At 37.8% G+C, this 24559-nt stretch overlaps 1 protein-coding gene and 1 long non-coding RNA gene across 2 annotated transcripts in view; one reads left to right on the top strand and one right to left on the bottom strand.

The window, feature by feature from the left end:
- Positions 1-4331: 4331 nt before the first annotated feature.
- LOC113612289 (uncharacterized) lies at positions 4332-12262 on the top strand. Its single transcript, XR_003429797.1, has 3 exons — positions 4332-4529; positions 6302-6391; positions 12151-12262. It is a non-coding gene; the product is annotated as an uncharacterized LOC113612289 (long non-coding RNA).
- Positions 12263-13894: 1632 nt separating this feature from the next.
- Positions 13895-24559, bottom strand: part of IRAK1BP1 (interleukin 1 receptor associated kinase 1 binding protein 1) — a 36129-nt gene continuing 25464 nt past the window's right edge. Inside the window, exons 3-4 of the mRNA XM_027092061.1 lie at positions 14501-14631; positions 13895-14393 (exon numbers count right to left, since the gene is read on the bottom strand). Coding sequence (XP_026947862.1) covers positions 14123-14393; positions 14501-14631 — 402 coding nt within the window. The 3' untranslated portion in view covers positions 13895-14122. The remainder of the gene's footprint in view (positions 14394-14500; positions 14632-24559) is intronic.

A 24559-nucleotide genomic window follows, 5' to 3' on the forward strand; every position in this document is an offset into this window, starting at 1 on the left:
TTTCTTTGGGAGGCTGTCCCAGAAAAAGCTACGATGGTGAAAAGAGCCCAGGGGAGTCAGATGTTCCTAGTCTGGAACATGCACTGCCATTTATGAACTGTAAAGTCACTCGACTTTCTGGATCTCTTTGCACATCTAAAAACAAGGCAGTTACGATTTCTGAATGGCCCTGCCTTCTAGACTGGTGTAGAGGATCAAATAAAACCTCCATTCATTCCACAAACACCTACTGCGTCTCAGTCACTGTGCTAGGTCCAGAAGCATGGATGGCCCCCCTTGTCCTAAAAGACCTCACAAGCCACACAGTGATTCTCAATCATGGCTGCATACGGGAATCACCGGGAGTGTAAGTTTAAAAAATATGGACGCCTGAGTCCCCTGCATCCTGGCCATGCGAGATGAGACACATTTCTTAAGCTCTTAGCCTATGCTGCATGTGTATGATGGGAATAACAGAAGCTCTTTCATAGGGTGGTTGTAAGTATTAAATAATTCATAATACCTGCTTAGCCCCGTGCCTGGTACAAAGTAGCAGGTGATGAACTGCTGGGAGTGGGGTGGGGAAAACCGGTAACTACGTAACTGGAGTAGCGATGTTTGCTACAATGGAGAGAAACATGCAGGTGCTCTGAGGGTCGTCTCACTCTGCTGGCTGGGATGGCAGTCCTGGAGGATGTGATGTTAGAGGCGACTTTTTAACACAAAGGTGGTAAATTAGCCAGATAAGCCTGGTAGGCATTGGGGGTGGGGAACATCGCAGAGAAGGAGTCTGGAATTCTTCTGGAGCGCGCGAGGAGAAGGAGGGGTGAGATTGCGGAGAGCACAGGGGTCAGATCTTGAGGGGCCTTGAAACCACGCAAGGGGGGTGGCTAATGCTGCTGGCCACCAGGAGCCACCAAAAGGTTTTAAGCTGGGAAGAAGGCGATCAGAGTTTGGGTCACTGCATCCTGGCGTGGCTTTGCGGTGATTTGAGACCGGAGGAGGGTGATCAGTAGGGACGGTGGCTTGGGATCAGGCAGCTGCAATAGAAACGGAGTAAAAGGCCTGAGAAGAAAGGGCGCAAAAGAGGCAAAAACCACGGCCCTTGCCGGCGTTAGGAGGGTGAAGGATGCGGAGGACACGAAGGCCATCCTGACCTTTTGCGCGAACAGTGGGCAAAGCAGGGAAATGGCACGGCCTAGGGCTGGGGGTCTCAGCACGAGCCGGGGGCTCTGGGTGGACTACGGCAGATCCCGCCGAGGGCCGGTGAGTCTGAAACGCCGGAGGCCTGCAGGCCGAGGTCGCGCTGGCGCGGCGCCTGGGAGCGCGAACGACCGGGCGGAGCGCGGGGTCCCAGCGCAGCGCGCCCCCAGCAGCCCTGCCCACAGAGCGCCCGCCCGGGGAGCCGACCGCGGGGACGGAGCGCGTCGCCCCGGGGGCTGATCCCAGCCCGGGAGGGGCTCTCCCGGCGCGCCGGCCGGGATCCCGGCTTCCCCGGGGGACAGGCCCGCGCCGCTCCGTGTGGATGGAGAGCCCGCGTCGCAGCGCGGGGACGCCGGGGACGAAGCGCGGGCGGGGCCTGGGCCTCCGCTCCGGGACTGCTGGACGGTAACCGGATTGAGGCGGAACCAGGGCGAGGGCGGCTCCTTCTCCTTCGCCTTGCGTCATTTTAGGTGTTTTGGGGTCGAGGAAGAAGGACCTGGGGGAGGGCAAGTGTTTGTCGAGGTTAGTTTTGGTTTGGTTTGTCCTTTGTCGTCTGCATCTTTCTCTCTCTTTTGTTTGATGTCATGTTTCCTCCTTTGCTATCACCCATTCTTCACTTTCTTTAGGTATCTTGGAGATGTTACACAACCTGTCTACCCCTGTATATTTATGATTCTTCAAACAGTAACTATTGACTTTACCAGAAGTGGATTTTTTTTTTTTTCTGTCAAATGTTGTCACCAAACTAACTACTTTACATGAATAGTTTACTCAGGCGATTATGTTCTGATGCTGATTCATGAGCTAAATTCTGGGATTTGTATTTCTCTAGAATGTTCCATAATGCCCAGGAGTGTGGTAGGCACACAGTTGCCTTTCAATATATTCTTGATAATCTGTCACTTTTTAAAATTCATAATGTAATTCTTTTATTTTTATTTATCTCAAAAGATTCTGTGTTCTGACTCAACATACCATTTTACCTTAGAAGTTTTCAACACTATTAATGAAAATCTTTTATATTCCTTCACATGCAGTCATCTGCAGCAGCTAGCGATTAAGATAATGAAGTTAAGTTGGTTTAACAAACCTATCTCAATGAATAGGTGAAGATCATTTTAATTGATCTGTCACTTTTGTATGCAGAGAGAAAGCAGTATCCTCTTCTCATTCCTCTTGTGACCTGATTAGAAAGCCCCCACCCCCAAGCATGCCCTCATGCCCTCTCACAGATCCTGCCCTGCCTCCTAACTGGCAACTCCAGTTTCTCGCATTATGGTCTAGCAACCCCTCTCCCGAGAAACTCCTCAGTCCCATCCTTAGTAGCACTTGGATAAATGTCAAGGTTTTGGCACCTGGCTTTTCAGCCTGCCTTTCAGACTCTGCATGTCCATCGTTTGTGACCCACCCAAGCCTTCACATTCTTTTCGTTCTCTTCTCTTGTGTTGTTACTGGAAACAGCATGCAGTAATGGAAAGATGCCATTTCAAACAACCATAGTATGAAAAAGAGCAAACACATAGAAATAACATCAAACATCTGGTCAGTATTTAAATTTCCAAATGTCTCCCGCTCTAGTTTTGTTTAGTTTGTTTGAATCAGGATCCAAATAAGCTCCAAATAATTGGTTAATATATCTTAAGAAATTCCTAAGTTCCCCTCCATCTGGACTTCATCTCAGCCTCTGGACCACTTTCTGCCGTTACTGAAGTAAATTATTAGCTTTTTAAGGACCTTTTCCTAGAGAGTGAAATGGACTCACCAGTGATGTCTGGACTTCGAGTTGTGGAATTCCTCGGCATTTTGTATGCCTTTAAAAGCCCAGCATTTTGGCTTGGAATCAGAAAGTGGAAGAGAGCATACAGAGACAAACCTCATTCAGCGGCATCCTTGATGTACTTGAAAAACATACACATGTGGGACTTCCCTGGTCCAGTGGTTAAGAACGCGCCTTCCAATGGAGGGGACGCGGGTTCAACCTCTGGTGGGGGACCTACGATCCCGTATGCCCAGGGGCAACTAAGCCCGCGCGATTTATAGCCTGAGCGTCACAACTAAGACCCGATGCAGCCAAGTAAATAAAAACAAAAACAAAACACACACACACACACACACAGTGGATTTGCTGCGAGAAGCTAGGTTAGAATCTTTACATTGCAAGGATGTGCAACCCCTCAGCCAGTGTGTTACTTGACTGCTTCCCCTTCTTAAGTCAGTAGTTTTCCTCCTCTTCAATATACACTTTTCCCTCTTCCCATTTCATACTTTCTCTCTCGTCCCCAAACTGGCCTTCATGCTATCATTCTTTCTAATTTTCTACCAATGCCCTAATACCAAAGACTGGCTGACCACTCATCAGAGATGCTGTAGAAGAAGATTGGGTTTAGGTAGAAAGCGGACCCAGAGTTGACCTCTATGGTCCAGCTCTAGAGTGCAGGTAAATCAGGAAACAAACCTGATGCGGGGAAAGAAATTGAAAGGAAGAAAAACCAGTCAGACCTCTGTCGGTGAAGAGTCAGCAGATGGCGGCTTAAAAATTTAGTGCACATTGTTTCTGCCCCACGACGTGTCGAAATCCAGAAGTTCTTCTGGTAGATGTACACACTGCAGTGGTAACGTAGGCACCTGCATTCCACTGATCAACAAGTGCTAACTAACTCAGACTGAGAATAGCCCAATTCAGCAAAAAAGTCCAAATTAGGCTATCTCAATATTCTTTTTTCTGTATGTGTGTGTTCTACACATACACAAAAGAAACATTCTCAGTGCCAACTTCTAACCTTTTATTGTTTTAACTGTGGATTACATTGGTCTTAGGAATTTCAATTTACCCTTAAGAAAGGATATTCTTTTCCTACTGAAGGAAGCTTTTCTTGCAGTCTAAGATTTCTCTTTAAGCTACTTGTACCAAGTTTATCATGTGAGCTTTTATCTGGGCTCACAAATGTAAGAAACCTGTTAAATGAACCCAAGTTTTGTGGAAAGTCGGGTGCTTGAATTAGGGGAAATACATTATGCTATTTATCATTCATTTTCAGAAGAGTAGTTGTAGCTGGCAAGAAACCTAATGACCTGGTAATGCTTCTAGCTAGCTTTCAATCCAATATCCCAAAATAAAAAGTAGTAAGTTATTGAGTTCAGAGGTGGTAATTAAAAAACATCTAGTGTTTCATATGTAAATCTTGCTAAAGGAGTTTGCACAGTGAAGGTGAATGAACATAGTTTTCTTTTTGCCTGATATACTACATAGAGAAGCATCCTGGCAGACTTCTCACTGTGGAGATTCCTGAAGATGGTGTACTGATGGTTCTGTAGGCTGAACGCCACTAGAAACTCTACTGACTCAGGTATGCCAAGGGTCCTGCTTAGAGTCTTCAAGGAATCAGAGGGTTGTACTGTACTGTAATTCTTGTATTTTCTTTCATCCTTAAAAAAAATAGCTACCGTCCTTGAGGGGAGAACTTTACACATCATTTAAGATAATATTTTGGGATTGTGGGAGCAGAAAATGGGTTACTCAATGTAGTGTCTTTTGGCAAATAAAAGATATTAAACAACATGTGCACAAAAGTGTTGAAAAGTAAAGTCCAAGAATAGAAATCCCTTAACACAATGATATAGTCATCCTTCTGTAAATATTAAAAAAAACCAAAAATGAATAAAGATCAGTACGCATTCTCCTTTTGTAGTGGAAGCTCCGTAATTAAATCTTCCCTCCTTATCTTCTTCTTGGAGGGGGGGATTGGGAGGGTGGCTTAATAAATTATAACACTACCTCTACTTATTGAGATTAGCACGGTACTTTTCAATAACATTTGGTTGATAAGAATACTTGAAAATTGCAATTAGCTTTAAGAACAAACAGGAACTCTTCTTAAAATCTTTTTTGAAAACTAGCTTGAGCACGGATGGGCAAATGGGGGCTCAAAACAATTTTGGAGAAAAATAAAGTCAGGTGGTTACCTTGGATGACAAAGTGTAACTTCTGAAAAGTATTTACTTGTTAGCTTTATCTCAAGGAAAATGAAGCAAGACTATGAGGGTAATGGAAACATGATCTTAGTCTGTTCTTTGCCCACTTTCTTTCACATATTTCCCTATATAGTTGGGAAAGAAACCAGATTATTCAGTAAAAAAAGAATATTTAGCATTCCATATACTCGAGGGTAGTTTATTGCAGCACACATGTCTTACTCTCAGCTTTTTATTGGTGTATACTCTCCTTACCTTTTGGGGGAAAGAAATTACTGAGTTACTCTCCCTATTTCAGACAGACCCTGTATGTCACATCAGTGAGGGCTGAGGTGGGGATTGCAGTCAGTTTTTTGGCCTCGCCAAATCTGGATTTTACCCTGAGTTTTCTTTTGCTTTCTTTCTTTCTTTTTTTTTCTTTTTTTTTTTTCCAGTTTTGTGAACTCTTGGGACATCAAAGAACTGTAGTAAAATATTATTATAAAATCACATATCAATGCTGAATATTGGTATATAAGACTTTAGAATTCCTTTTTACTGTTAGCTCAATTTTGACCCTACAGGGTGAAAAGTTCCACAGTATTCCAGAGGTGACTGATTGCCCCATAAGGTATATTACACTTTTTAAAAATAGTGTGCTCATAAAAGTTTTTTTCTAAACAATAACTTTTGTCTGATGTATATTCCTTTTAAACATGTACAAAATGAGAAAAAGATCCTTTGTGGAAAAGAGAAATTGGCTCTAATGAATAAAAAAACTGTAATAAAAATGCAGAAAAAGACTATGTAGCTAGATTATACTTTTCTGATTAAAAAATTACATTCTTAAGATAAAATAACCTATAGTTCTGACACCTGATTTCTCACACAACAGAAAACTTACTGGGCATGATATGGACTGTGTGTGTGTGTGTGTGTGTGTGTGTGTGTGTGTGTGTGTTTTATGTATTTTAATACTCTCGTTTCATGGAAGAGGTCTATTTTCTCTAACTTTTATACAGATAAACTCAACATGGTTGGATAAAAGACAAGTTCCTCTCTCAGACGTGATAGCTAGACTTGGGTAACAAGAAACGTCATTTGCTATATATTAATATGCATGATGCCATTTGTTGTTTTAAAAGCATTTTCTTTCTTTCTTTTTAAGGCTTTCTGACTGTTGGAATGGTTTTAGATGGTCATCCCAGAGAATGAAGGCATGGATGGCTCACATGAAGCGCTGGTTGTTAAAGGCAAGGTGGGAGCATTTATAAATCTGCTTTCAAAGTTTGCCTAATCTGACTCCTGATTTGCACATACTCTTTCCAAAATATATTTTGGACTAAGATGCCGTGTATAAAATAAAGGAAGTTAGGAATGGTCTTTTCTGACCATCTAGAAGATTCACCAGGCTTCTAGTAATCTATGTAAAACTTATTAATTCCATGTTATTCCTGAATAAATATTTTAAAGGCCGGGGAGCTAAGAGTAGGGATAATTACTCCCTATTTAAAAAGAGGAGGCACATTCATTTTTAAAATAAATTTATGTATTTTATTTACTTTTATTTTTGGCTGTGTTGGGTCTTTGTTGCCGTGCGCGGGCTTTCTCTAGTTGCAGCGAGCGGGGGCTACTCTTCATTGCGGTGCGTGGGCTTCTCATTGGGTGGCTTCTGTTGTTGCAGAGCACGGGCTCTAGGCACGCAGGCTTCAGTAGTTGTGGGACTTGGGCTCAGTAGTTGTGGCTCATGGGCGCTAGAGTGCAGGCTCAGTAGTTATGGGCGCACGGGCTTAGTTGCTCTGCGGCATGTGGGATCTTCCCGGACCAGGGCTCGAACCCGTGTCCCCTGCATTGGCAGGCGGATTCTTAACCACTGCACCACCAGGGAAGCCCCTCATTTTTAAAAAAACTATACTGTTAGTAGTAATAGGGAAGTGGCAAAGGAGTAGTCCCTTTTATTTTGATAATTTATATATCTATGCATCTACATCTATATATACAAATGTTTATAAGATTTTTCAGATAACAGTGTAAAACCATGAATTTAAAAGCATCAAGGCCACTTGAGAATAAGAAGTGTTCTAAAAATAGTAATTGCCATAGGGATATAACTGACCACAGACATCTAGCAAACAGAATGGTTTAAGGGATTCTACAGGTGTAAGAAGATTATCCAAAGTTCATTTCAAACCTTGAAAATAAAAGTCATTTATTTTTGACATTTTCATGCTGATTCAATACTGATTTTTTTTTTTAATGAAAAAGAATAAGAAAAACTGTAAGAAATAATTGTAACTTGACATTTATTCGAACATTTGTCCTGGATTATTTTAGGCTTGGCTGGAAAGGGGATATATTTTGGACAGGGTATGAAAAAAGAATTATGATGCAGGTAGCAAAAGATACCCTAATACAACTGTTATTAAGACTTGATAAAAGTTTTTTTAACACAGAATCCACTTTTCCCCAAATAAGTCATGAAAACCTCACCATCCATGATAATTCGTCTTCTCAGTAGCAAAAATGAAAAGATGTCAGGCTTTATTTGCGATACGCAGACTCAGTTAAGGGCACTTATGTGCAAGATTTTGGGCTGTTTATCCTGACTACGTATGACTGGAGAGAAAGCATTCATGAGAAATAGCAGTTTGTATGTGAGACAGGGTAGGGAGGGGAGAAGAGTATTCAGAATTCTTTTTTTTTTTAATAGATAAAAACCTAAACAAAACTTTGATTTCTTATATGTTTTATTAATTTCAAGCATTTTAATTTTAGCTTTTGTCCCTTCTTCTTAAATGATGTTGCTTGCAAGTGTAGCATTACAACTACACACATTCCTGATCATGATTTTAAAAAATTCTTTGTATTCAGACTTTACATGTTTCTTTCTCGTCGTAATAAGCTCTGGCAGGTAGCAGGCTGCAAACTGCAAACTAAGCATTGAAGGAACTGCCTCCACATATACTTCTGGGAGTGATGGGACAGCCTCTATCATGCCTGCTATCTTCCAAGAAGTTCATTATTCTCTCAACCCCCATATTCCCTTCCTGAACACATAGAGAAGCAGTAGTTGGGTGGCTCTATAGATACTGCTGGGGTTTCTGCTCTTCTTGCCATCAGGGCTGCGGTGATGGAGTGAGGGCTAGAATCTCTCCAAGTCTCAGAGCTGCAGGTGTTCTCATATTTATTCAGTCGTGTGGTTATTGCAGGGTTATGTTTCCAGAGTTGTCACCAAATAATATGAAAAACCATTAGTTAATATTGGACAATGAAATGTCTAATCATTTAGATAAACATGTCTAAAGTGTTGGATCTAATGTTAGTGAGATCATCAATTCTCTGTTTCTTATTCAAACGAACAGTTGAATATTTTATTTATTTACTAAAATAAGTTTTATTTATTTATTTGGGTGCACTGGGACTTTGTTGCAGCATGAGGGATCTTCGTTGCCGCGTGCGGGATCCTCATTGCAGCATGCGAGTTCTTTTAGTTGCAGCATGCATGATCTTTTTAGTTGCACATGCAGGATCTTTAGTTGCAGCATGTGTGATCTTTTAGTTGTGGCATGCGGGATCTTTTAGTTGCAGCATGCAGGATCTTTAGTTGCAGCATGCGGAATCTTTAGTTGCAGCATGAGAACTCTTAGTTGTGGCATATGGGATCTAGTTCCCTGGCCAGGGATAGAACCCGGGCCCCCTGCATTGGGAGTGTGGAGTGTTAGCCACTGGACCACCAAGGAAGTCCCTGAATACTTTAAATGAATGTAACGTTTAAGAGTAGTAACATTTGGGGATGCTATGAATTCTCAACATTCCTACAGAATGAAACAAATATAGTCATTCCTCAAATATATGCCGATCTCTGTGGTTTGCAAAATTTTCAAAGGTTTCAGCTGCATATTCATAATGGATTCTTTGCAGAACACAACAGTCTATATCACTGCATCTTTATCATTTTAGGAATAGGTACAATGAAGAAGAAATCTGTGCTTTCCTTGCAGGTATTGAGCTAGTGGAACATTTGCTATATTAAAATAATTTTGTATTGTATTTGATTGACATTCAACTTTAAGTTAATTATACCTCACCTCCTACTCCAATATAGAATGTAATACTTTAGACCTTTCATCATTAGTTTAGCATAAACTAAGAAAAATTTTCTTTTGATGCTATTTACTTACTTGGGCTAGACTTGATTTATCTGAATCATTACACTCACTCTTTTTTTTTTTTTAACATCTTTATTGGAGTATAATTGCTTTACAATGGTGTGTTAGTTTCTGCTTTATAACAAAGTGAATCAGTTATACATACACACATGTTCCCATATCTCTTCCCTCCTGCGTCTCCCTCCCTCCCACCCTCCCTGTCCCACTACAATAAACATGGCTGATTTGGTAAAAAGAAAAAGCATAAAAACTGTTTTTGTATGAGATAAAAATTCATTATTGCTATCAAGTACAAATATAACCTTCTAAAATAGGTTTTGAAAGTAAAATTAATGGAAACATTCAATTTAAGCATCTGTTTATTAGAAGTTGTAAGTTAACTGAATTTATTAGATGCAGTTTTATAGTGGTTGCAGTCAGAATTTCAAAGAAAGCAACTTTCCCTGAGAGTTTGTCATGGCCTGTTGGTGAGCAATGTGTGGCACAAGTATAATCACTCTCAGTGGTGACAGGAGGGTAGGGCAAAGGTCCTCACTTAGAGCTGATCCAGTAGAAAATATGCAAACACAGCATGAACTCCATGTGGTAACTGGCCACTGAGAAGACCCTCCGCGGAAGAATATTGAACAGGATGGTCACCAACAAGGCATCTTTGCCTTAAGTTTTTGCTAATGTTGCTTGTCTGGGAGAAAGGTGGTTATGTAAATAAAAACAGTGAACTAGAGCCAAACAACAACAGAAAACAAAAAAACAGCCCATAGCACACTCTCAGGGAAAGTTGCTTTTGAAATTCTGACTGTAACCACTATAAAACTGCATCTAATAAATTCAGTTAAAACTTTTAATAAATAGATGTTTAAATTGAATGTTTCCATTACCATTAATTTTCAAAGCCTGTTATAGAAAATCATATTTGTACTTGACTCTGGAATCAGTGCCCTGCATTTCCCTTCCCCACGTCCATGTGTACCAACATTGAGGTACTCCGCTATGAATGCTATCCTTCTGATTTGGGAATAAAGCAGAATCACTGACAACCAGCTTTTCCTCCTCTTAGCCTTTTATTAGCCAGGTACTAGGAAAAGAAATGTTTAAGACATAGCCCTACCCTTGAGGAGTTCATAGTCTTGTATAGAAACTGATGAAAAATTAGGATGTAATGAATGTGATTAGTGTAGATTTTTCTGTTTGAAGTATTGGAACTATTTACCTGTTTTTGGGTCTTTTGTGCAAAATCGTTTGTAGAAGGGAAGGAGCAGAGAGGATGACAGAATCTCTATATTTAAAAAAATGGACACACACGCACACCCCCCCACTGTCACCAGATGGCAACGTGATATTTGGAGGATTTTTTTAAAATTCAGGGATTACTGCCTTGTTTCAGGATCATTTAGATTAGTACTTTCTCCTGCCACCTAGGCTTTTAATCTCTTAGTGTGGAAACTGATTTTAGTTTTTGGTTCACTTATTTGCCTTACTAATTGTATCAAGCATATGAAACCCTAATAAATCAAACTCTGTGTAGCAAATAATATGTTTTTGATTAGCTGTTTTGTTTTTTCACTGTTACGACAGTACCAACTTACATCTGAAGTCCAAAGCCAGCATTTGCTCACTCTGAGGTGGGACTGGTGAGCGTCCATAAGTGGCATGGCTGTTTGGGAGTACTTTTGGTTGGGACACTGAAGCCAGAGCTCCAGAGTATATCCCCCTGCTAAACAGGTTATAAAAGGATGTTATTCTTTTTAATAAAATAGTACAAATAATTCCTCTTGAAAAGTATCTATTACCTCACCCTGAGAAGTGTTTGACTTGGATAAGCCACTGTCAATTCTAGTCTTTTAACATAACTGAACATGTTAAAGTGATTTAGGCCACAGGAGATTTTATGGCTATTAGAAACCATTTGGCTGCAAATATAATATGAATAAAATAATAAATGTTTTTCATTTTGATTAAACCGATTTATATAGTTTTTTTCTGGAATGAATCATAATACATTTGTCTCCCACATAATTTTGTAATGTAGATAATACGTTAACTCCCACTTTTGACCTCATAATTCATGTTTTTATTGTTTGTAGGCCAGTGAGAAGAATTCCTCATTATCAAATTCTCATCAACAAGTCTGACAGAATTTGCATCTCCTAAACCTACATTTCCAAGGAGGTCATAACAATATTTATGGAATATGAGGCACAGAATCTTAAGTTAAAAAATATTTTTCCAGGTCTTATTTGCATTGAACTCAAATTAACTGTCAAATAAGAATACTGATATAAGTAAGGTAAATACTACAAAAAATGTAATCTTTAGCGTGTAGCTGAATGGAATCCTAAATTTTATCAGTAATATTCAGAAACCTTATTTTAATAGTATTTCCTTCTAAAAAGGAGCTTGGAACATAGTGGGTTTGTTTCAAACATCCTAATTAGAAAGAAATTTTCTTTCAGAAAACAGCAATTACAATTTTTTGCTTTCTTGAAAGATTTTCTTTAAAAAGGGGTTCAGAAGAAAGAAATTGTCAGGATTAAGGATTAAGTTCGGGATAGGTTTATTCTAGCAGGCTTTGTGGCACAGGTCCCCTAAGTAATTCATTGTGATACTCCAGTATCTGCCATGTGTCAGAAATTAACTTGCCATTAACTGACAACTAAATTTGATACCCTTAGTCTTAAAGTACACAGGATGTCATACATTAAACCAGTCCAATCTTTGAAGGATTACTTCTCTTAGATGCTCTACAGAATTGTAGGACTGTCCATTTTATAGGTTTTTTTTGAGGCAACATCTTTAAAAATGCCTGTAAATTCTAAAAAGTGTTTGCTAACTTAAAATTTGTTTTTAGGTATTTATTGCTAAGTTGAAAACCTTCTTTACCAAATGTGACGGAACCAAAGATACAACGAAGCCATGGCTAAGAAAAATCAGCCCCCGTGATTAAATTTTATTGAGTATGAACAATTTTTTTCTTGATGTACAGACTCAATAGTACTTTTCTACCCAACTGGATAAATAAAAGCTAAAATATAATTTATTTAACTCTTTTTGGAAATAAAACTTCAACATACCTTAAACTGGTTTTCTGATAAGTTTATTTTTAATATGACTATTTAAAAATTCATCTTAATGATAGATTTGGAAAAGCCAACTTTTACTTGGGTTGACAATAATCAAAGAATGCAGCTGGTATAGTGGCTACCATTTACCAAGTAACTGCTATGTGCTAGGCATTATTCTTGTGGTCTTACAGTTATCAACTTTAATCCTTATAGTAACACTGCAGGGTAGGTATTATTAGCCTCATTTCATTGGTGAGGAAAGAGAAGCTTAAAGAAATTAAAGTGCCTTGCCAAGTTTCTATAACCAGTACATTGCTCAGCAGATATTTGAGAGCCTACTCTGTGTTGGCCCTGTCACTATGCTAAGACTGAGAATGCAGCTGTGAATGAGAAAGACAAGATCTCCATTCTAAAGGAGCTTACGTTCTAGTAGTAAAATCAGGATTTTAAAATAGCGGTGTTGGATTCTAAAATTTTTCTTCTTAGCTTCCACACTCCTTCCCACCAAGGATACTGCAGAAGAGATGGATTAAGCGGTTTTAGTGCCACTTAAGAAAGTGGGTGGGGATGAAAACTACATACTGGAATACGTTATAGGAAAGAAACATTGGTATATGAGTGTCAAGCTCTATCAAAGGAAAAACCCTAGGGCTTAGCTGTATGGCAGGGAATGGAAAGCCTGTGCTGCATAACAGACTTGGCTTATGTAGACACACCTGCAGATGGTGTATAATGCAATAGCAATGATATGTACTTGCTCAGATAGCCTTAAGGATCAGTATTTTCTCCGTGTATGGCCCTGCACTGTCCAACACGGTAGCCATTGCCTACTTATGGCTTTCGAGTCCTTGAAATGTGGCTAGTGCAACTAAGGAACTGAATTTTAAATTAAAAAAACATTTTTAATTTAAAAACTGACACGTGATCCAGTTACTAGATCTTTCAAGAATGTCTGGAACAACTGGGTGTGTGAATCTATTTTTTCCACCTATATTTTAAGAAACTTAAATACAGATCAAGTATTTCTGATGAAAATTTAGCATCTGAATTGAGATGTGCTGTAATATAAAATACACACTGGATTTTGAAAACTTAGTATAAAAAAGAATATACAATATCCATTAATTATTTTAAGAATAATTACGTGCTGAAATGATAATATTTTGGATATACTGGGTTAAGTAAAATATTAAAATTAGCTTCAACTGTTTTTCACTTTTTAAAAAATGTATCTACTAGGAAATTTTAAATTACATATATGGATTGCATTATATATATTTGTACTGGAGAGTGCTGGTATAATCAAAGGAGCCCTAGTGAAGAGAGTCTGGTCAATATATTATCTTTTATTTCTGTCATCAAAATATTTTCTTAGTATATCTCATTACCCTTTTATCAAGAGTTATGTATTGCTCATCATTCTTTCTATGAATGTTAACAATCATGTTAATAACTGTGTCAATATTTTGTCCTGTAGTAGGAATATAAAATTATTTACACATACACTTATATGAACTGTCACTATGCAAGTGTGCACATATAACACATTTATTCCCAAAGAGTATTTCCCATAGTAAGTTTTCAAAAACAGAAAGTAAACATAAGTATTCTGTGGAACTATATTCAAGGATTGACAGGCTTGAGGGAGAAACACCTTATATACTACACAATATACATATATTCAGGACAAAAGCAAACATTATAAAAAGTATAAAAATAGACAAAAAGAAACAAACACAATATATTTTGGTCAGAATTTCAGGTATGTTTTTTTTTCTTCTCTCTCCCCTTTACTTCAAAAGTTACAAATACTTTGGAAGCAGCGTGTATTGTTGCACTTTTGATTTTTTGTTGTACAGTTAACGAACCTGAGAGTCTGGATGACTGGTGATCATCTATTTGGCCTTCCCATTCTTTCATTTCTTCTTCTTTGATTAATAAAGGTTTTCCTAGAGTTTGGCCAACAAGATTACAGACTTCTTGAGCTTTGCGCCATGCATTTTCTACAGCAACGACACAGGCTTGCCGTCTTAGGAATTAAATGCAGAGCTTATTAATACGACAGTCAACAAACCGCAGCACTGAATAGTGTTGTTTAATTGGTTGATAATTAATTTAAAGATGTGCTTAACTTACCGAAGATTCTCAATAGAACCTGGAGTATGATAGAACTGGGGTTGGCTGATGACAACAGAGCTATCTAGCTTTTCAACAAGAAAGTTACAAATATTTTGCATTTTTCCAAATTCAGTAAATGTAATGCAGACCTGTAAATGAAATGACAATTGAAATTATTTTCATGTCTGATGCATTATTTCAAATCTTTCTCTAAATGTGAGTTAAAAAAAGTAAAGCCAGGTTACAATGAGGTCATTTTATAGTATGTAACAGATATGAAAGACCTACTTGGTACTTATAACTAAATTTTGTTATTAAATTTATTTTTGCTTATGAATTTTGTAATTTATCTAATGTTGACTTGAACATTTAAAACTTCATTTTAAATCAGTCAGAGACTTTTTATGAAAGAGAACTGGAGGGTTTCCTCTTCAACTTTATTATTCAGCTAAATTCTAACCCTGATAAATGTTTCATGACTCTTTAGTCATCTATGCCATTAGTTAGCTTCCTGATTAGCGGTAATTACTTCATACTTCACTGCTGTCATTTGAGGTATGTTTCTTCTTCCAAAAGTTATTTTCAGATCTACATGCAGAATTTCATCTATTTCACTATGTCCTCTGCCTTTAAATATGTGGAAGCAGCAAAGAGAAAGAGAGGGATGAGGTAACCTCCTGAGTCATCTTATACACTGAAGAACAGTTGCCTTTAATCATAAATGTTATCCAGGGAAGACTGATGTTCTATCTGGTTTCAATACTAAGTGAATAATGTCTTTTATAATCAGTTTGTCAATTTCATTTTTTTTTTTTAAAGCTGACTGGGATTTTGAGTGGGATTGCAATGACTCTAAATATAGATTAAGGAAGACCTGATACCTTAATGATACTGAGTCTTCCAAATCAGGAACAAGGTATGTTTCTTCGTTTATTTAGGTCTTCTTTAATTTCTCTTAGCAATATTTTGTAGTTTTCAGCATACACAGTTAAAAGATCAGATTTATCCCTAGGTATTTTATATTTTTGATGTTTATTAGTTCTAATAGTTTTTTTGTAGATTCCTTTAGATTTTCTACACTGATGGTCATACTGTCCATGAATAAAGACAGTTTTACTTCTTACTTTCCAGTATGGATGCCCTTTATTTCTTTTTCATGCCTCACTGCACTGGCTAGAACTTCAAGTACAATGTTGGATAGAAGTTGTGAGAGTAGATACGTTTGTCTTGTTCCTGATCTTAGGCACAAAGCAATCAGTGTTTCATCAATAAATATGATGGTAACTGTAGATTTTTCATAGGTTCCCTTCATCATTTTGAGGAAGTTTCCTACTATTTCTAGTTTGCTGAGAATTTTTATTAGGAATGGATGTTGGACTTTGTTAAATGTTTTTCTTCATCTACTGAGATCATCATGTTTCTTTCTTGTTAATATGATAAACTAGATTGACCAGTTTTTGAATGTTGAAACAACCTTTCATTCCAGGGATGAACCATACTTGGTCATTATATATTATCCTTTTTATATATCACTGGATTTGATTTGCTAAAGTTTTGCTTATAATTTCTGCACATAAGTTTATGATGGAGACTCGTCTGTAGTTTTCTTTGCTTGTAATGTCCCCCTGCCCTCCTCCCACCCCCACCGGTTTTGTTATCTTCTGGTTCCAAATAATGAGTTGGAAAGTATTCCAGCTTCTTCATTTTCTGGAAAAGTTTGTACAGAATTGGCATAAATTCTCCCTTAAATGTATGCACTTTTTAATTTCTCTTTTAACTTCTCCTTTGACCCATGGGTTATTGAGAAGTATGTTATTTAAATTTCAAATATTTCAGTTCTATCATTTTTGCCTTAAGTATTTTGAAGCTTTAATATTAAATGTATAAATGTTTAAGACTGTTATATTCTTGATTGACCCATTTATCATTATAAAATCATCTTTATCTGGGTAATACTCTTTGCTTTGAAATCTACTCTGTCTGATATTATCATAGCCACTACAACTTTCTTTTGGTTATTGTTAGCATGGTATATCTTTATGCACCCCTTTGATTTTTTTTTTTTTTTTTGCGGTACACGGGCCTCTCACTGTTGTGGCCTCTCCCGTTGCGGAGCACAGGCTCCGGATGCGCAGGCCCAGCGGCCATGGCTCACGGGCCCAGCCGCTCCGCGGCATGTGGGATCTTCCTGGACCAGGGCACGAACCCGTGTCCCCTGCATCGGCAGGCAGACTCTCAACCACTGCGCCACCAGGGAAGCCCTGGTTTTTTTTAAAGTCAGGTTTATTAAGGCATAACTTATAGAGAGCAAAATACACTCCTTTTAGTATATGTCCTATGAATTTTGACAGATGCATTTACTCATGTAGCTACCATTATGATCAGTCCCATCAACTTCCTCAAATTCCCCTGTGCTCTCCACATCCCAGCCCCTGAAAGCCACTGATCTGTTTTTTTTAAAATAGTTGCACTTAATTTTTTAATTTAATTTTTTATTTTTTGGACAACTTAAAAGGTTACTTTCCACTTACAGTTACTACAAAATATTGGCTCTATTCCTCGTGTTGTAACTCTATGTCCTTGAGCCTATCTTATACCCAATAGTCTGTACCTTCCACTCTCCCACTCCTATATTGCCCCTGCCCCCCAACACTGCTAACCATTAGTTTGTTCTCTATATCTGTGAGTCTGCTTCTTTTTTGTTTTATTCACTAGCTTTTTATACTTTTTAGACTTCACATGTAAGTGATATACAGTATTTGCCTTTCTTTGTCTGACTTATTTCACTAAGCATAATGCCCTCCAAGTCCATCCATGTTGCTGCAAATGGCAAAATTTCATTCTTTTTTTTATGGCTCAGTAGTATTCCATTGTGTACACACACACACACACACACACACACACACACACACATATACACCATAGCTTCTTTATTCACTCATCTGTTGATGGACACTTAGGTTGCTTCCGTATCTTGGCAGTTACAAATAATGCTGGATGAACACTGGGGTGCACGTATCGTTTTGAATTAGTGTTTTTGTTTTTTCCAGATATATACCCAGGAGTGGAATTGCTAGGTCATATGGTAGTTTTATCATTTGCAAATATTTTCTCCCATTCAGTAGGTTGTCTTTTCATTTTTTTCAATGGTTACCTTTGCTGTGCAAAAGCTTTTAAGTTTAATTTGGTCTCATTTGTTTATTTTTACCTTTATTTCCTTTACTTTAGGAGACGGATCAAAAAATATTGCTGTGATTTATGTCAAAGAGTTTTCTGCCTATGTTTTCCTCTAGGAGTTTTATGCTATCCAGTCCTACATTTAGGTCTTTAATCAATTTTGAGTTTATTTTTGTACATGGTGTTAGAGAATGTTCTAATTTCATTCTTTTATATGTAGCTGCCAGTTTTCCCAGCACCACTTATTGAAGAGACTGTCTTTTTTCCACTGTATATTTTTGCCTCCTTTGTTGTAGGTTAATTGACTATAAGTGCATGGGTTTATTTCTGGGCTGTCTATCCTGTTTCATGGATGTGTCTGTTTTTGTGCCAGAACCATACTATTTTGATTACTGTAGCTTTGTAGTATAGTCTGAAGTCAGGGAGCATGATTCCTCCAGCTCTGTTCCTCATTCTCAAGATTGTTTTGGCTATTAGGGATCTTCTGTGTTTCCATATAAATTTTAAAATTATTTGTTCTAGTTCTGTGAAAAACGCCATTGGTATCTTGATAGGGATTGCATTGAATCTGTAGATTGCCTTGGGTAGTACAGTCATTTTCACAATATTGATTCTTCCAATTCAAGAACATGGTATATCTTTCCATCTGTTTGTGTTGTCTTCAATTTGTTTCATCACTGTCATATGGTTTTCAGAGTATAGGTGTTTTTCCTCCTTAGGTAGATTTATTCCTAGGTATTTTATTCTTTTTGATGAGATGGTAAATAGGACTGTTTCCTTAATTCCCCTTTCTGATATGTCATTGTTAGTGTATAGAAATGCAACAGATTTCTGTGTATTAATTTTGTATCCTGTAACTTTACTAAATTAATTGATGAACTCTAGTAGTTTTCTGATGGCATCTTTAGGATTTACTATGTATAGTATCATGTCATCTGCAAACAGTGACAGTTTTACTTCCTCGTTTCCAACATGGATTCCTTTTATTTCTTTATCTTCTCTGATTGCTGTGGCTAGGGCTTCCAAAACTGTGTTGAATAAAAGTGACAAGAGTGGACGTCCTTGTCTTATTCCTGATCCTAGAGGAAATGTTTTCAGCTTTTCACTGTTGAGAATGATGTTAGTGGTGGGTTTGTCATATATGGCCTTTATCATGTTGAGGTGTGTTTCCTCTATGCCTGCTTTCTGGAGGGTTTTTAATATAAATCGATGCTGAATTTTATCAAAAGCTTTTCCTGCACCTATTGAGATGATTATGTGGTTTTTTTATTTATTTTTTTTTATTTTTTATTTTATTTTTTTTTGCGTTATGTGGGCCTCTCACTGTCGTGGCCTCTCTCGTTGCGGAGCACAGGCTCCGGACGTGCTGGCCCAGCGGCCATGGCTCACGGGCCCAGCCGCTCCGCGGCATGTGGGATCTTCCCGGACCGGGGCACGAACCCGTGTCCCCTGCATCGGCAGGTGGACTCTCAACCACTGCGCCACCAGGGAAGCCCGATTATGTGGTTTTTATTCTCCAATTTGTTAATGTGGTGTGTCACATGGATTGATTTGCAGATATTGAAAAATCCTTGCATCCCTGGGATAAGTTCCACTTGATCATGGTATATGATCTTTTTGATGTACTGTTGGATTCGGTTTGCTAATATTTTGTTGGGGATTTTTGAATTTATGTTAATTAGTGATATTGGCCTGTAATTTTCTTTTTTTGTGTGTGATATCTTTATCTGGTTTTGGTATCAGAGTGATGCTAGCCTCACAGAATGAGTTCTGAAGTGTTCACTCCTCTGCAATTTTTTGGAATAGTTTCAGAGGACAGGTGTTAACTCTTCTCTAAATGTTTGGTAGAATTCACCTGTGAAGCCACCTGGTCCTGGACTTTTGTTTGTTGTTAGTTTTTAAATTACTGATTCAAGCTCGTTACTGTAATTGGTCTGTTTATATTTTCTATTTCTTCCTGGTTCAGTCTTGGGAGATTGTGCCTTTCTAAGAATTTGTCCATTTCTTCTAGGTTGTCCATTTTATTGGCATATAGTTGTTCACAGTAGTCTCTTATGATCCTTTGTATTTCTGTGGTATCAGTTGTAACTTCTTTTTCATTTCTGATTTTATTGATTTGGGCCCTCTCCTTTCTTTTCTTGATGAGTGCGGCTAAAGGTTTATCAATTTTGTTTATTTTTTCAAAGAACCAGCTTTTAGTTTCATTGATCTTTTCTATTGTTTTCTTCATTTCTATTTCATTTATTCCTGCTCTGATCTTTATGACTTCTTTCCTTCTACTAACTTTGGGTTTTGTTAGTTCTTTTGCTTTAGATGTAAGGTTAGGTTGTTTACTTGAGAGTTTTCTTGTTTACTGAGGTAAGCTTGTATTGCTGTAAACTTCCCTCTTAGAACTGCTTTTGCTGTGTCCCATAAGTTTTGGACTGTCATGTTTTCATTTTCATTTGTCTCTAGGTATATTTTGACTTCCTCTTTGATTTCTTCGGTGATCCACTGCTTGTTTAGTAGCATATTGTTTAGCCTCCACGTTTGTGTTTTTTTGCAGTTTTTCTAAATAGTTGATTTCCAGTCATATAGCATTGTGGTCAGAAAAGATGCCTGATACAATTTCAATTTTCTTAAATTTACTGAGACTTGTTTTGTGGCCTAGCATGTGATTTATCCTGGAGAATGTGCACATGGAACCATGTGCACTTGAAAAGAATGTGTATTTTGCTGCTTTCTACTGGAATGCTCTGTATATATCAATTAAGTCCATTTGGACTAATGTGTTGGAGAAGATATAACAATTGTAAATATATATGCACTCAACATAGGAGTACCTATATATATAAGGCAAATACTAACAGACATAAAAGGAGAAATCAGTGGTAACACAATAATTGTAGGGGACTTTAAAATCCCACTTACATCAATGGACAGATAATCCAGACTGAAAATGAATAAGGAAACACAGGCCTTAAATAACACATTGATCTGTTTTTCTAAAACTTTATTTTTTTAGAGAAGTTTTAGGCACACAGCAAAATTGACAGGAAGGAACAGAGGTTTTCCATATATACACTTCTACCCCCCACACACATAGTCCCCCCCCCACCATAATCAACATTCCCCACCAGACTGGTACATTTGTTACAATATGTGTACCTACTGGGTTGACCAAAAAGTTCTTTCAGGTTTTTCCATAACACCTTTGGCCAACCCAATACACTGACACAGCATAATGACCAGAAGTCCACAGTTTACATTAGAGTTCATTCTTGGTGTTTTATATTCACTGGGTTTGTACAAATGTATGCTGACATGCATCTATCATTATAGTTTCATACAGAATACTCTCACTGCCCTAAAATTCCACTGTGCACCCCCTATTCATCCCACCCTCCCCCTAACTGCTGGCACCATTGATCCTTTTACTGTCTCCATAGTTTTTCTTCTCCCAGAATGTCATATAGTTGGAATCATACAGTTTGTAGCCTTTTCTGATTGTCTTAGTAATAGGCATTTAAGGTTCATACCTATTTTCATGGCTTGAGAGCTTATTTCTTTTTAGTGATGAATAATATTCCATTTTCTGGATGTACCAGTTTATGTATCCATTCACCTACTGAAGGACATCTTTGTTGCTTCCAAATTTTGCGATTATGAATGAAGCTGCTATAAATATCCATGTGCACGTTTCTATGTGAGCATACATTTTCACCTCCTTTGGGTACATACTAAGGAGCATGATTGCTGCATCATGTGGTAGGAATATGTTTAGTTTTATAGGAAACTTTGTCTCCCAAAATGACTGCACCATTTTGCATTCCCACCAGGAATGAGTGAGAGCTCCTCTTGTTCCACGACCTTGTCAGCATTTGGTGGTGTCAGCATTCCAGACTTTGGCCATTCTAATAAGTGTGCAGTGACATTTCATTTTTGTTTTAATTTGCAGCTGCCTAATAACATATGATGTGGATCAGCTTTTCATATGCTTATTTACCATCTATATATCTTTTTTAGTGAGGCATCTGTTAAGGTCTTTGGTTTATTTTTAATTTTTTTTTTTCTTACTGTTGAGGTTAAGAGTTCTTTGTGTATTTTGGATAGCAGTCCTTTAAAATAAGTGTGTTTTGCAAATATTTTCTCTGGGTCTGTGACTTCTCTTATTATTCTCCTGACATTGTCTTTCACAGAGCAGAAGTTTTTAACTATAATGAAGTCCAGCTTACCAATTATTTCTTTCATGGATCAATGCCTTTGGTGTTGTATCTACAAAGTCAGTGTGATACTCAAGGCCATCTAGGTTTTCTCATATGTTTATAGTTTTGTGTTTTACCTTTAGGTCTATGATACATTCTGAGTTAATTTTTTGAAGGGTGCAAGGTCTGTATCTAGATACTTTTTTTTTTGTATGTGGATGTCTTGTTGTTCCAGCACCAATTGTTGAAAAGATGATTGTGCCCCATTGTACTGCCTTTGTTCCTTTCTCAAAAATCAGTTGATTATACAGGAGTCTATTTCTTGGCTCTCTATTCTGTTCCATTGACCTGTTTGTCTGTTCTTCAAACACTACTACACTATCTTGATTTTTGATGCCTTTTAGTAAGCCTTGAAGTCAGGGAATGTCATTTCTCCAACTTTGTTCTTCTCCTTCAATACTGTATTGGCTATTCTGGTTCTTTTGCGTCTCCATATAAACTTGAATTATTTTTTTTTCAATATCCCCAAAATAACTTACTGGGAGTTTGGTTGAGACTGCATCAAATCTATAGATAGATCTATAGATCTATAGACCTATAGAAGAAGAACTGACATCCGGACCATATTGAGTCTTTCTATCCATGAACATGGAATATCTCTCCATTTATTTGGCTCTTCTTTAATCTAATTCATCAGAGTGTCAAAGTTTTCCTCATATAAATCTTGTACATATATGTTGTTAGATATACACCCAAGTAGTTCATGTTTTGGGGTGCTATGGAAAATTGTTTTTAATTTCAAATTCTACTTGTTTGTTGCTGGTATATGTAGGAAATATTTTGTTGAAGATTTTTGCCTCTATATTCATGAGAGATTGGTCTGTAGTTTTCTTATCTTGTAATGCATTTCCATAGGATTTGTGGTGATGTCTCCTTTTTCAGTTCTGATATTAGTAATTTGTTCTTTCTCTTTTTTCCCCCCTTTAGTTTGGCCAGAAGCTTATCGATCTTATTGATATTTTCAGAGAACTAGCTTTTGGTTTCACTAATTTTCTCTATTGATTTCCTGTTTTCAGTTTCACTGATTTCTGCTCTAATTCTTATTATTTTTCTTCTGCTTACTTTGGACTTAATTTGCTCTTCTTTTTCTAGTTTCCTAAGGTGGAAACATTATTTATTTTAGATTTTTCTTCTTTTTACTATATGCATTCAATGCTAAAATTTCTCTCTAAGCTGCTTTCACTGTATCTCACACATTTTGATAAACTGTATTTTCACTTTCATTTAGTTCTAAATATTTTAAAATTTCTCTTGAGATTTCTTCATTGACCCATGTTATTCAGAAGTGTGTTGTTTAATCTCCATGTATTTTGGGATTTTCCAATTACGTTTCTGTTATTGATTTCTAGGTTAATGCCACTGTGGTCAGAGAGCAGACATTATATGATCTATCCTTTTAAATTTGTTAAGGTATAAGTTTTGGCCTAAAATGTATTTTTTGGTTGGGGGGGCACGGGAAGTAAAGGTTTACTGCAGGGCCAAGCAATGAGAATGGGTGGATTGTGCTCAAAAGACCCAAACTCCAAATGTGTTCTATCTTGGTGAATGCTCCATGAGAGCTTGAGAAGAAGAATACTGTTTTTGGAGGAAGTAATTTATAGATGTCCATTCTATCCAGTGAATTGATGGTACTGTTAAGTTCAACTAGGTCCTTACTGATTTTATGCCTGCTGAATCTGTCCCTTCTTGATAAAGGGAGTTGGAGACTCCAACTATGATAGCAGACTCATCTATTTCTCCTAGCAGTTCTATTAGTTTTTGCCTCATGTAGTTGGGGAATGCACGTTAAGGAGTTTTTTTTTTTTTTGGCTGTGCCACCACGCAGCATGTGGGATCTTAGTTCCCCAACCAGGGATCGAACCCATGCTCCCTGCACTGGAAGTGCAGAGTCTTAACCACAGGACTGCCAGGGAAGTCCCCAAGGATTGTTATGGCTCTGGGAAAATTGCCCCTGTATCGTTACCTAATGCCCTTCTGTATCCCTGATAACTCCTTGTTATGAAGTCTGTTGTGTCTGAAATTACAACAGTGACTCTTGCTTTCTTTTGATTAGTGTTAGCATGATTAATTTTTCTCCATGGATTTACTTTTAATCTATATATGTCTTTATATTTAAAATGGATTTCTCACAGATAACATATAGTTGGGTAGTGTTTTTTGATGCACTTTGACAATCTCTGTTTTTTAATAGCTGCGTTTAGACCACTGATGTTCAAAGCATTACTGATATAGTTGGATTAATATCCACCATATTCTTTACTGTTTATTTGTTGCCCTTGTTCCTTTTTCTAAGTTCTGTCTTCTGCCTTTTGTGATTAAAAAAAATTTTTCATTTATTTATTTATTTAGGCTGTGTTGGGTCTTCATTGCTGTGTGTGGGCTTTCTCTAGTTGCTGCAAGCGGGGACTACTCTTTGTTGCAGTGCATGGGCTTCTCATTGCAGTGGCTACTCTTGTTGCAGAGCACAGGCTCTAGGTGCACGGGTTTCAGTAATTATGGCACACGGGCTCAGTAGATGTGGCTTGTGGGCTCTAGAGCGCAGGCTCAGTAGCTGTGGCACACAGGCTTAGTTGCTCCGCGGCATGTGGGATCTTCCTGGATCAGGGCTGGAACCCATTTCCCCTGCACTGGCAAGTGGATTCTTAACCACTGTGCC

This window comes from Aethalodelphis obliquidens, unplaced genomic scaffold (genome assembly GCF_003676395.1).
Source record: "Aethalodelphis obliquidens isolate GAN/ISIS:26980383/991018 unplaced genomic scaffold, ASM367639v1 scaffold3, whole genome shotgun sequence".
Taxonomy (NCBI): domain Eukaryota; kingdom Metazoa; phylum Chordata; class Mammalia; order Artiodactyla; family Delphinidae; genus Aethalodelphis; species Aethalodelphis obliquidens.